Below are 13,570 nucleotides of genomic sequence, written 5' to 3' on the forward strand. Positions count from 1 at the left end.
TCGATCATAAAATCCAACAACATCTACACTGGTAATATTATAAAACTGAAGAGTTTGTTTGAACGCGCTAATCTCGGAAACTACTGGTCCGATATGAAAAAGTCCTTCACTGTTAGATAGCTCATTTATCGAGGAAGGGTATATATCATCACTCTACGACTAACAGGAGTGGAGCCATGGGGGTGAAACCGCGCGGAGCAGCTAGTGAAAAATAAAATCCTTCTCTTTAATTTAAAAAAAAAATGACTTATCACTAGATGATTTTGACATTTCTTTTTAACTTGATTTTGTGTCCCAGTGAAATAGGGGTTCATGTTTATGTATAGAAAAAAAAATTAAGTACCAGAATCTCACTTGGGACTTTAAATGAACATTTATATTTTGAATACAAGACGTGTATTTTGGGAAAATACATACTATGTGGTAATAAAAGTAATTAAAACAGCCTTTAATCATACCAATTCTTTATTGCATAAAAAAAAGGAACTTAATGTGGCCTTTAAAAATACACATAAATAAGAAATTACATTTTCTATTTTACAGTTTCATTGTATATACAGGGTGTAATTGTTAAGTGTGCACAGGCGATTATTCCGTAACTATTGCAGATATCAAAAAACTTTATTAGATATTTCCCGTTTTTTTTTTTTTTAAAGTTTTTTTTTAAGAAAAAAAAAACGGGAAATATCCAAAAATTTTACATCAAACACGCCCATACATTTTGTATTCAAAGCAAATGTTCAAAGTGACATCCTCGTCTTGGAATACCATTGTATTTCACATCAAGCTCTATTTACAGTTTCTAAATTAATTTTTATTAAAATTTGCGAATTAATTTAAGCACAAAACCAAAAAAAAAGAACCATAACCTTTCATATTACATGTTGGGAATAGTCATATCTCATACTAAATGTATGGGTGTGTTTGATGTAAAATTTTTGGATATGTCCCGTTTTTTTTAAAAGATATTATTGTCATTTTACTCATTAGGTAAAGGGCTTTCGATACCAAGTTTAGTTTTTTGATATCTGCAATAGTTACAGAATAATCGCCTGTGCACACTTAACGATTACACCCTGTATATTCTGGTTTATTCTTAGACATGAATAGCAAAAATTTAATATACAATGTATTGCCAAATGAAGTATGTAACTGTGTGGATTGCAATATCAACAAGATACATTGTTGTTAACATCATTCATTGAAACAAAATATATTACATAAATATCTATCCCTAAGTACTAGTGCCAGACGAAGTCATTCCACCATTAGGTACATTGGCAACAGACCTATTACTTGCAGCTAAATGAGCTGCTTTGAGTCTCTCCAACTCATTTATCCAAGACCGAACATGTTCCAGTCTATGCCAGGCCATTTGTAAAACTTTTTGAGATGCATATCCAGAACCCTCATGTGGCTGCCCTGTGGAAACTTGTGTGAGATAATTTATTTGATCACTCAATTTAGATTCGACTTGACTAAGTGTTCTTAAAAATTGAGAAGTGTTACTCTCTGCTTGCTTCTGGCTAGATTTCTCTTTACCCAATTCAAGAAGAGCTTGTGCTGAAAGCGAATTGCATAAAATTATTTAAGTTTAGTAAATTTTACTAAGAGATATGTAGTTATTCCTTAGAAAAAAAATATACCTGCACATTGCAAACATGTTATTATGTCTTTTTCAATATCGTCCAAAACTTGTATTCTATCCATAGGTCCTGCCATTTCGAATGCTTATTATCAATTTAAAAAAAACAAACTCTCTAAGAATATGCCGCTATAATAAGCTAGTATTTTACAAACTAACACACAGTGCCAGGGTAAATAATATCGAAAATACTAAATCTTTGTACTAAATTCTGAGTTTTTGAAAGGTTTTTGTCTTTTGATTATTGATATGTTAAATGACACTCAAATCGCTCAAATCCAAATGACACTTCACACCACTCACCAGTCACCACAGAGCAAGTAATATGCTTAAAGCCTGTCCCAGACAGACGCGGCCTGCGGTCATGCGGTGGCGGCTAATCAGAGAGTATCGCTTTTTAATAATTGGTTCAGATACTTATTTTATTTAGCATAAATAATAATTGTCTCATCCAACAATGCTTCTGAATGACGTTGTTGGCAATTTATTAACAAACTCATGTACAAAAACTAACCTTTTGCACAGAATATTACAGCATACATAGTAGCCTTGGGAAAACTTCGTATTAACAGTGGCAATACCAAGTTAGGTGTGAAAGTGATAAAACACAACAACTGGGCAATATTTTTATACCGAAACCTCCAGTGTATAAGGCCCCGTTTCCACCTGCAAGTAAACTTCTGCAAGAACTGTCCGACAGTCTGTCTGACAGCAGCTTGCATGTGTAAACTATGTTGCAAGTTCTGTCGCAACAGTTTGTCAAGCGCTTCTTGCGAGAAGTTGCGAAAGCATGTGTTAAGTGTTTAAACATGACTGCGTCTACTCGCGACAGATCTCGCAGCTTATCGGTCTAGTTCCGTATATCTCGCAGCAAGCTGCAAGTATCGCCCGCACGGCTTTTGATTTTTGTTTATTTGAAATTATTAATGAGTCGTGAATGCTCTTGTGAAGAATGAAGAAACTATAAAGTCAATAGGATTATATGAGGTCTTAAGATGGAATAATGTGATTATTTTTTGAAAATGAAATGAAATGAAAATTTATTTGTTGAATTGTGGTTACAAAGTTTTTATAATAAATTTCATGTCCGCACAATTCACCAACAAATTGGCAATACTATATACACAACAAGACAATACAATATATTTATATTATGCTTATCTAATTTTATAATTTAACTAAGTTATTACATATTTAAACAATATATTATTTACATTAGTTCATTAGATCATTTTACATTAATAGTACACATTATAAATTATAGTATACGATTTATTTCACAAAATAGAATAAAAAAATTATGACAGTAATTCCTATCCCGTCACTCGCAAGATGTGTGTAAACACCTCCGCGATAAGTTGCGATAGTATGATCCGCGAGCTTCTCGCATGACATTTATTGCAGCAATAAATTGCAGGATATGTAAACGATATTGCAAGTTACTCATGCAAGACTTCCGCGAGTTTACTTGCAGGTGGAAACGGGGCCTAAGATATAAGCTTCTTGCTTGCGATAGTATGATCCGCGAGCTTCTCGAATCTCGCATGACATTTATTGCAGCAATAAATTGCAGGATATGTAAACGATATTGCAAGTAACTCTGTGGCAAGTAACTCATGCAAGACTTTCGCGAGTTCAGTTTACTTGCAGGTGGAAACACGGCCTTAGGCCATAAGCACAGACCACAGCTTCTTCCACAGACCAAATACCAATAGGCACCAGTTAGGGCACCAGCATAATATTATGACGTACCTATCTTTCAAAGTCAGCGTTCATTCAATCAAAGTCAATGTGCTTTGTAAAAACTCTGTAATTCGGCCATTTTTGTTGCGACCATCTACAAGGATGGTAAGTTTACGTCACTAGTTAATGAAATAATTGATATATTAGAATCATTGTATATCACCGTAATCCTTGATTATTTTTTAAATTAGTTTTGCAGTTTTGTGTTTGAATTTGTTCAATATATTTTCTTTAATTCTATTTTTTTGTGAAAACGAAACACATGATGATAACAATCTCTTTAAAAATACGGTTAGAACCTGAATCTTTGTGAAGATACTAGGGCGGACTGATGTTAAATACGATATTGCCGAATATGTTTTTGTTGGATACGGTTTGCTTATTCAATTCTTTGTTTTAGTCGCATAGAAAGTTTTCGGCTCCCCGTCATGGGTCGATGGGATTCTATCCCAAGAAGAGATCCCGCCGTCATCGTGGTAAAGTGAAGGCTTTCCCTAAAGATGATCCCAGCAAACCAGTACATTTAACAGCTTTTATTGGTTACAAAGCTGGCATGACCCACGTGGTCCGTGAACCCGACCGTCCTGGTTCAAGTAAGTATTTCTCACGCTTATTTCCTGTGTTAAATATTTTAACCAACGATTTTCTGGAATCGTAACCTAATTTTAATCAAATTTATAGAAATTAACAAGAAAGAAATCGTGGAAGCTGTCACCGTCATCGAGACTCCTCCCATGGTCTGCGTTGGTGTTGTTGGTTACATCGAAACACCACATGGTCTTCGTACACTGATGACTGTCTGGGCGGAACATATGTCTGAAGACTGCCGTCGTCGCTTCTACAAGAACTGGTAAACATTTCACTTCGTTTTTTATAAAATACAAATTTATTAAATATGTATGTAATGTACTAATTGAAACCTCATAGCTCTCCTCTCAAGGGATGAGGGTTTAAAAATATATATGCATTGCGCATATTGCAGCCATTCGGTCTCCGCTCAACGATGAGGCTGATGGCTTTCTTTACAGCAACATATGTCTTCTGCTAATCTAGGTACAAGTGCAAGAAGAAGGCTTTTACCAAGGCAAGCAAGAAATGGCAAGATGAGTTGGGTCGCAAGTCCATTGATAAGGACTTCAAGAAAATGGTCCGCTACTGCAGTGTCATTAGAATCATTGCTCACACTCAGATGAAGCTGTTGAAACAACGTCAAAAGAAGGCTCATATCATGGAAATCCAAGTTAATGGTGGAACCATTGAAGATAAAGTGAAATGGGCCCGAGAGCATCTTGAGAAGCCCATTCCCATTGACTCAGTCTTCACTCAAGATGAGATGATTGACTGTATTGGTGTTACCAAGGGAAAAGGATACAAAGGTATTTAGAAATTGAAGATTTTTACGCATTTTAAACATAATTTATTCATTTTATTATTTTCCTGATGTTGCGCACACTTTGCAGTGAGCATGGTCATGGGGAGACTGACTTAATTTCTAAATATATACCTAATACTTGTTTCGAATCAAACATTTATAGAAAATACTATGAATGAATATTAAAGTTGTATGGATTCTACTGCAGTGTCATTAGAATCACCTACTTGAATGAAATATTTACTTATTATTATTGCATTAATCTATGGAATATTGAGTTAATTTTTGTTTTGTACTTTTCAAGGTGTGACATCTCGTTGGCATACAAAGAAACTTCCGCGTAAGACGCACAAGGGTCTGCGTAAAGTTGCTTGTATCGGAGCGTGGCATCCTTCAAGAGTTTCATTCACTGTTGCCCGTGCTGGTCAAAAGGGCTACCATCACCGTACTGAAATGAACAAGAAAATCTACAGAATTGGTCAAGGTAATTGCAATAATTTGGATTATTTTTTAGGTATTTTTGTCCTTATTTGTTTATGTACCTATTAGGTTTTAATTCAGTTCTGATTATATTTTTATCTTTTGATGGTGTAAATAATTTTTTAAAATCTGTAAATTAACAAAATTAAATGTTGTATTATTTGATATTTCAGGTATTCACACAAAGGACGGAAAGGTTATCAAGAACAATGCATCCACTGAATATGACTTGTCTGAAAAGTCAATCACCCCCATGGGTGGTTTCCCTCACTATGGTGAAGTCAACAATGACTTTGTTATGATCAAGGGTTGTTGTATGGGACCTAAGAAGCGTGTCATCACTTTAAGAAAAGTGAGTATAGTATTTAATTAAACAAAAAATAGGGGCAAATATTTGTGTGATGAACAATAGATGCTGTGTCTTGGTGTTAATTATCTTTATTTAAAATATATATGTATGGTTATCAGCCTTCTGGTATCCATAACACAAGCAAAAGCTTAGTATGGTATCAGATTGTGCCATGTGTGAAAATTGTCCTGAAATATTTAGAACTAGCTGCTCCGCGCGGTTTCAGCCCTGTGGCTCCACTCCTGTTGGTCGTAGCGTGATGATATATACCCTATAGCCTTCCTCGTTAAATGAGCTATCTAACACTGAAAGAATTTTTCAAATCTGACCAGTAGTTCCCGAGATTAGCGCATTCAAACAAACAAACAAACTCTTCAGCTTTATAATATTAGTATAGATTTATTTTACACAGACACACAGACAGTACATACTACAACAAATTTTTATTTTTGATTTATCTGGAAGGTCACTCAATATTTAGTACTGGATGTGTTAAAGATAAGAAATTTAAAAGAATTGCTTTTTTATAAAAAAATATATTATTTTTCAGTCCCTGCGTGTCCATACTAAGAGGGCTGCTCTTGAGAAGATCAACCTGAAGTTCATAGACACATCATCCAAGTTTGGTCATGGTCGCTTCCAGACGCCGGCTGATAAGGCCGCGTTTATGGGAACGCTCAAGAAGGACCGTATTCGTGAGGAGGCAGCGGCTACCACCACCACTGCTGCAGCCCCACAGTCATAAATACTTCTTGACAATATAAGTTGATATAAAAATATGATGTTTTTATTACAAAGCCTGTATCCCTATATTATATAAGAAATTGATAGTGAACCATTTTGCCTAAACAAAAACTATTCTTCTAAGACTTTATACTCAAGCGATTTTAAAAATTCTTTCACAGTTTGATATAAATTACGTGTTCAAATGCTATGTAGTACCTACGTAGGTTCAACTATTCATGCCATAGGTTTTTGTGCGAAGATATGCATGATTTCTTGCTTCTATTTTCCTCCTATCAATGATAAAATAAAGCATCACAATTATTACATATAGCTTCCGCCCGCGACTCCGTCCGCGCGGAAAAATTAAGATTTACTTTTTTTCTACGTATTTTTCTGTGATAAAAAGTATTCTATTATGCCCAGGATAATAAGGTATAATTATACCAAGTTTCATCGAAATCGAACCGAGTTTTCACGTGATGCCTGAACATACAGACAGACAAAAAAATTTTTAATCACATATTTGGGTTTGGTGTCGATCCAGTAACACCCCCTGCTATTTATTTTTTCAACATTTTCAATGTACAGAATTGACCCTTCTACAGATTTATTATATGTATAGAATAGCGGTCCGCCCCGGCTTCGCCCGTGGTATAATCTCGCAATAAAAGGTAGCCTATGTTCTTTCTCAGGGATAAAAGATTGGTGTCCCTTCGTCCAGCATACTCACCATGGAATCCTGATATTTCATGAATGTCAAAAAACTGTTCTGAAATAGTGCTAAATAGTGCCCAAAGGAAAAAAATAGTGCTCTTGTACTTGCGAAGTTATAGCCATAGTTCGATGAGTATGCTGGACGAAGGTTTCGCCCAGCATACTCACCTCCGTCCGGAGAATCTGTATACGCTTCAAACATAATTCATACTTCAAAAAATAGTTCCCAAATAGTGCCAAACGGTGCCCAAAAAGAAAAAACAGTGCTCGAATAACTTCAGAGTTACAGGCTTCGTTCAGTGAGTATGCTGGGCGTAGGTTCTACGCCCAGCATACTCACCTCAGTGCGCGAATATCGAACGAGCTATAGGTACAATTTACGTCTCAAAAAATTGTGCTTGAAATAGTGCCCAATATCAGTCCAATTTTTGCTTGACTTTTGACCTAGAAAACCATTAAATTTGATTGTAAACTTCTACATACATTACATTGAGTACAGTCGAATACAATATTATTAACTTTCTTTCTAACAATTTTTGTCTTGTGTAAATTATTAATTGTCTATGTAAGGGAGTATTTACTTTAGAATCGCAATATTATTAATTACACATTATTTTAATAATACTTTATAATAATATGATTAAGCCTTCGCGCGTCGCATGGGACCCCGGTAGCTAGGAACAATGATTTTATATATTTTGTCTAGATCACGGCGCTTGAAGGATTAAGATATCAAATGAAGTAAATCATGCATGAAAAATAAAGTTGCTGTTATTAATGCTTACATTACAACTGACAAAATTATTCAAAATAATCATTTTCCGGATCAAGGACGGTACCACAACGTTTACGGAATTGACCTGTATTCCTCATGTGATAAAGTTCAATATAGTGTGGCAGTAATGGATGCACGTACGGTCAATAGGTATGGGGCTTACGACGCGCGGCGCCCGCGACGCAAATGAATATGTTTATGTTTAAATACTAGATGGCGCTGCCCTAACATCTTACGATTATTAGACAAGACTGATCTGTATTTTGAAGGTGATAAGGGTCCATTTTGTGTCACAAAGCAATCGAAACGAACAAGCGCTTCTCAGTTTCTTTGTTTGTTTACTTCGTCGCACATCATTATAATAACGCCGGCTTTTGAGTTTGACTACATAGTGGGTTGCAAAACCAAACAATGTGTTGGTGATGTCATTATTTACCTATATAAAATTGTGTATCTAGTACGTAATCAATATAGGAGCTGCACCCAAATCAGTAAGTATATTTCAATTTATAATAGTGGCATTTAACTAAATTGATTTTACACTCATTCATTAATTGCACTGTAAAACTAGGTAGCAAGCGAGTTGTTTTTTACAAAAACACGTTCATTTTTTCGTTGAATATGACACTGTACACTTAAAATTAAGGACATGCTTAAGAAGTTTTAAAAATGGGTACCTACTTAGTTACTTTTTTAAAGGTTTGATGTAGGTAGGTACACACATAATAACGTAATGTAACTTGTTTGTTTATCTAATTGGATCTCAAATACCTATTTATATACCTACTTCTGCGGAGGCCTGGTTTTATCCTCCAATTCTACTGGAAATGAAACACTGTCTTATTTGCTAGGATATAGTTTACTTTTCTTCAATTTTTTTATTACAAGCTTGTCCTCGTTACCCGTCAGGATCTGTTCTCGTCTTAAGGGGCCTTGATACGAAATTCATGTTTCTAAATCATGTTTTTTTCAAAGAAATCATCATATTTAAAATCCTAAAAAAATATATAGTACAGATAAACGTTTGATCTAGTGGAATTTTTGGATAGAAACACAATATTAAACATTTAACTCGATAAAAAAAAAATCAGAAGTTGCATCGATTTTGAAAGCAGATACAGTTTTATGCGAATTAGGGAAACGCTATTTTTATGAAAATTTTACATTTCATTTACTAATCAGGTTTTACAGAAGAATTTTTGGATAGATATATAATTTAGCCCTTATTTTTTTTATATAAAATATAATACGTAAATTACGACTCGCGCGCACCACGCCAGTGCCACCAAAGTCCAACCGGACGTCATCGAGGGAGGACCTGTGCTAGTTTTGCTCCCGACCACGTTGTAGTCGCCGCTCGTTTTAATTAGAACCGAGCGGCAAGTACAACGGCGAGCACGCCACAATATAAATAAATCAGTAGTTTAATTTTATTACCTATTGTTGGTGTAAATAAATTAACTTCTTAATCTATACTATTAAACGAGCAATATTTGCATATTTATATATGTATATTTGTTTGTAAATTTGTTTGTAAATACAGTGTGGAAATTTTCGATGTGCCCTGGGTGAAAGTACTAGAAATACTGGAGATAGCAAATTTTGCTGAAAGGAAACATTCCTTTATTTTTAAAAAGAAATAGACCTGCATTCAAAGATTTTCAAAAATTCATTTTCTTCGGCCGGGAATCGAAAGAACTAAAAATGTAAAAAAATAAAATTTTCTATTTTATTCTTCAAATCAACACAAGTTTCATATTACAATTATTTGTAACTAGCTTCCGCCCGCGACTCTGTCCGCGCGGATGTCGGTCTTTGCGTGGATGGTTTATTTCTCCATTTTGAGTAACTCGGACAATGACATCTTATAAATATCTATTGGACCCAAATACGGCTAGGTCTATAATAATACGCAACGTGTGTTCGCGGTACCTACTACAGAACAATTTTTTTTCTACGTATTTTTCCAGGATCAAAAGTATCCTATTTTACGCCCAGGATAATAATGTATAATTATACCAAGTTTCATCGAAATCGAACCGGTAGTTTTCACGTGATGTCTTCATTGTCTTCACATACAGACAGACAGACAGACAGACAAAATTTTTTTTAATCACATATTTGGGTTTGGTATCGATCCAGTAACACCCCCTGCTAGTAATTTTTTTCAATATTTTCAATGTACAGAATTGACCCTTCTACAGATTTATTATATGTATAGATTTAAAATTATGTTTTAAAAATTACCTTGCCTGAGACCCTCTTTTTTATGGGTTGTTGAATAGGAATAGCGGCAAAGTTTTGAAGTACTAGTCTGTAGGAAGACTATTATGATGTTGGTTGATCTGTATGAGTATGACAAATATTATTTTTATGAAACAACAATCCAAGATGGCGCCGACGAAAATTTGACTTTTTTTCGTGATGGGTGTCATTTTCATGGTTTTTGGGGTAGCTATTAACGAATATGAGGTCAAAACTAAAATCCAAGATGGCGCCGACGAAAAATTTGACTTATTTTCGTGATGGGTGTCATTTTCATGGTTTTTGGGGTAGCTATTAACGAATATGAGGTCAAAACTAAAATCCAAGATGGCGCCGACGAAAAATTTGACTTATTTTCGTGATGGGTGTTATTTTCATGGTTTTTGGGGTAGCTATTAACGAATATGAGGTCAAAACTATAATCCAAGATGGCGCCGACGAAAATTTTACATCTTTTCGTCATGGGTGTCATTTTCATGGTTTTTGGGGTAGCTATTAACCAATATGAGGTCAAAACTAAAATCCAAGATGGCGCCGACGAAAAATATGACTTATTTTCGTGATGGGTGTCATTTTCATGGTTTTTGGGGTAGCTATTAACGAATATGAGGTCAAAACTATAATCCAAGAGGGCGCCGACGAAAATTTTACATCTTTTCGTCATGGGTGTCATTTTCATGGTTTTTGGGGTAGCTATTAGCCAATATGAGGTCAAAACTATAATCCAAGATGGCGCGGACGAAAACTTTACATCTTTTCGTCACGGGTGTCATTTTCATTGTTTTTGGGGTAGCTATTAACCAAAATGAGGTAAAAACTAAAATCCAAGATGGCGCCGACAAAAATTTTACATCTTTTCGTCACGGGTGTCATTTTCATGGTTTTTGGTGTAGCTATTAACCAATATGAGGTCAAAACTAGAATCCAAGATGGTGCTGACGGACATTTTATATGTTTTCGGCATGGGTGTCATTTTCAAGGTTTCTGAGACAGCTATTAACAAATCCCCAATGTAACCGTCGATAATTTGGTATATTTTTCTTACAACCGTTTACATATTTTTCGAGCAGAATTCAAATTCTGTGGAACTGTACACAGATAATAGCCTTTTGAAGTGAAACTTCTTTTCTTAACGCATTGAGAGTAAAAATTTCAAGAACGCGTCATGGTAATACTGCAACTGTCATGTTATGGAGCAAGGCGGTGATTTTGGTATCTATAAATCTCGCCAAAGAAGTTTCACTTCTGACACGTTATCTCGGCACACACGCTCTTTATTATTTTATTCTCTTCGTTTTAATGTTTTAGATGAACTTTATTTTAAAAAAAGTTAAGCGAATATATTTGTTAGAATATTAACATGATTGCCACAGAGTTACGTTTTATATATGTTACAGGAAATGTATGTAATCCGTCATTGTATACAATTCCTAGGAAATGTATGCAATTCCTAAAATTGTAAGGAAATGTGTGAAATAAATTATTTTATACACATTTCCTAGGAAATCTATACAATTCCTAAATAGCTATCGGAAATGTAAAACATTTAAGATATTGATATGTCGCAGGCAAGGGTTGGACTAAAGCAAAGGGGGCGCAGGACTTAAAAAATTTTGATGGAGTTGGTATCATTATAACACCTATTTATTATTGTTTTATCGTAAAGATTACGCTTATATAAGCATGTTTTATAGGAACAACTTTTCTCTAAAATCAAAAATAGCCGAGATATTCGCCCTCAAAGTTAGGTTAGGTTAGCCGTTAGGTTAGGTTAGGTTAGGTTTGTTAAAAAAAAACTACACAGACATAGGAGCCCCGCGAAGCGGGGCTCCGTCAACGAAGATCGAACGATCGAAGATAATAATATGAACATAATATTATTACAATTTTACGGTATGACTGTTACCCGATTGTATCAATAAGAGCTATAATAAAAAAAATAACAACGTGTTTTATTACAGAAAGCATTTACTTTACACATTCGTATTAGGAAATACGATAAAGGAATTGTTTACAATTCCTAGGAAGATTATACATTTCCTAGGATATGCATGCATTAAATAGTTTTTTAAACAATATTTTATACATTTCCTAAATGGTATCGGAATTGTACACATTTCCTAGGAATTGTATACAATTCCTTGATTTCATACATTTCCGGTAACATATATATTACATTACTAAATATGCATTTCAATGTTCTTTAAAATTGTTTTTAAGACTGTCTACAAAACTGTAGTTGTAAACGTTTTTGTTATTTTATTTATGTTTACTTTAAAGGAGTAAGAAAAATATACCTAATTATCCACGGTAACATTGGGGATTTGTAAATAGCTGTCTTAAAAACCTTGAAAATGACACTCATGCCGTAAAGATGTAAAATTTTCGTCGACACCATCTTGAATTTTAGTTTTGACCTCACATTGGTAAATAGCTACCCCAAAAACTATGAAAAAGACACTCATCACGAAAAGATGTCGAATTTTCCTCAGCGCCATCTTGGATTTTGATTTTGACCTCATATTGGTTAATATCTAGCCCAAAAACCATGAAAATGACACCCGTGACGAAATGATGTCAAATTTTCGTCGGCGCCATTTTGGATTTTAGATTTGACCTCATATTTATTAATAGCTACTCCAACTCTTTGAAAATGACACCCATGACGAAAACATTTAAAATTTTCGTCGGCGCCATCTTGGATTTTAGTTTTGACTTCATATTGGTTAATCGCTACCCCAAAAACCACCCACATTTGCTACTTAGGAAAAGTTCAGATTTAAAGATATCATAGGTAATGTGACGATTATAATTTGAAATTTCATTCCGAACGTTTCTCGGAATAACAAACATTTTCTAAGAAGGGTTTAATATATTACCGGTAACTTAATATTATGATGTATGATAATAATTAATAATTCATAAAAAAGTATTTTATACATTTCTTAATAAGCTTCGATATTGTATACAATAATACAATTCATTAATTGATTATTATTCAAATTGTTGTAAAATAGTCACACTTTTTTAAGTTGGTTGAATACACTAACATACTTATCAGGATCGTACCTACTAATAAAAAAGACAAAATGAATTTTTAAAGTTCCCAGTAATCTTCTAGAATTAATTTCAATAAAAATAATATAATATCAAGTTTGAAGATGGTCTATAAAATGGAATGTGCTATGTTTACGTGAGCGTGATGTTCCCGCGCACCACGTTGCGACGTTATTAGATACCTAAATTTGAGTAACGCAGATATTATATGTACTAGATTTCCGCCCGCGGCTTCGCCCGCGTTTGTAAAGGAAAACCGGCACAGTTCCCGTTCCCGTGGGAATTCCGGGATAAAAACTATGCTATGTGTTAATCCAAGTTACCCTCTATATGTGTGCTAAATTTCATTGTAATCGGTTCAGTAGTTTTTACGTGAAAGAGTAACAAACATATAAAAAGAAAGAGTAACATACATCCATACAAACTTTCGCATTTATAATATTA

The 13,570-nt window shown here is 34.4% G+C and overlaps 2 protein-coding genes across 2 annotated transcripts; one reads left to right on the top strand and one right to left on the bottom strand.

The window, feature by feature from the left end:
- Positions 1–606: 606 nt before the first annotated feature.
- On the bottom strand, positions 607–1,933 carry LOC123705981 (mediator of RNA polymerase II transcription subunit 11). Its single transcript, XM_045655103.1, has 2 exons — positions 1,647–1,933; positions 607–1,563 (listed from the first exon to the last, which is right to left on the bottom strand). Exons 1-2 carry the CDS (start codon positions 1,720–1,722, stop codon positions 1,235–1,237), a joined length of 405 nt encoding a protein of 134 aa, XP_045511059.1. The 5' UTR covers positions 1,723–1,933; the 3' UTR covers positions 607–1,234.
- Positions 1,934–3,395: 1,462 nt separating this feature from the next.
- LOC123706249 (60S ribosomal protein L3) lies at positions 3,396–6,366 on the top strand. Its single transcript, XM_045655431.1, has 7 exons — positions 3,396–3,493; positions 3,789–3,981; positions 4,070–4,238; positions 4,442–4,764; positions 5,065–5,244; positions 5,414–5,592; positions 6,140–6,366. Exons 1-7 carry the CDS (start codon positions 3,491–3,493, stop codon positions 6,332–6,334), a joined length of 1,242 nt encoding a protein of 413 aa, XP_045511387.1. The 5' UTR covers positions 3,396–3,490; the 3' UTR covers positions 6,335–6,366.
- Positions 6,367–13,570: the final 7,204 nt, after the last annotated feature.

This window comes from Colias croceus, chromosome 3 (assembly GCF_905220415.1).
Source record: "Colias croceus chromosome 3, ilColCroc2.1".
Lineage (NCBI taxonomy): Eukaryota > Metazoa > Arthropoda > Insecta > Lepidoptera > Pieridae > Colias > Colias croceus.

Coding starts and splice junctions, on each gene's coding strand:
- LOC123705981 (XM_045655103.1), bottom strand. CDS start 1,722: ATGGCAGGACCTATGGATAGAATACAAGTTTTGGACGATATTGAAAAA. Junction 1,564..1,646: donor AACATGTTTGCAATGTGCAG/GTATATTTTTTT, acceptor ATTCGCTTTCAG/CACAAGCTCTTCTTGAATTG.
- LOC123706249 (XM_045655431.1), top strand. Junction 3,982..4,069: donor ACCCGACCGTCCTGGTTCAA/GTAAGTATTTCT, acceptor TCAAATTTATAG/AAATTAACAAGAAAGAAATC. Junction 5,245..5,413: donor AATCTACAGAATTGGTCAAG/GTAATTGCAATA, acceptor TTGATATTTCAG/GTATTCACACAAAGGACGGA.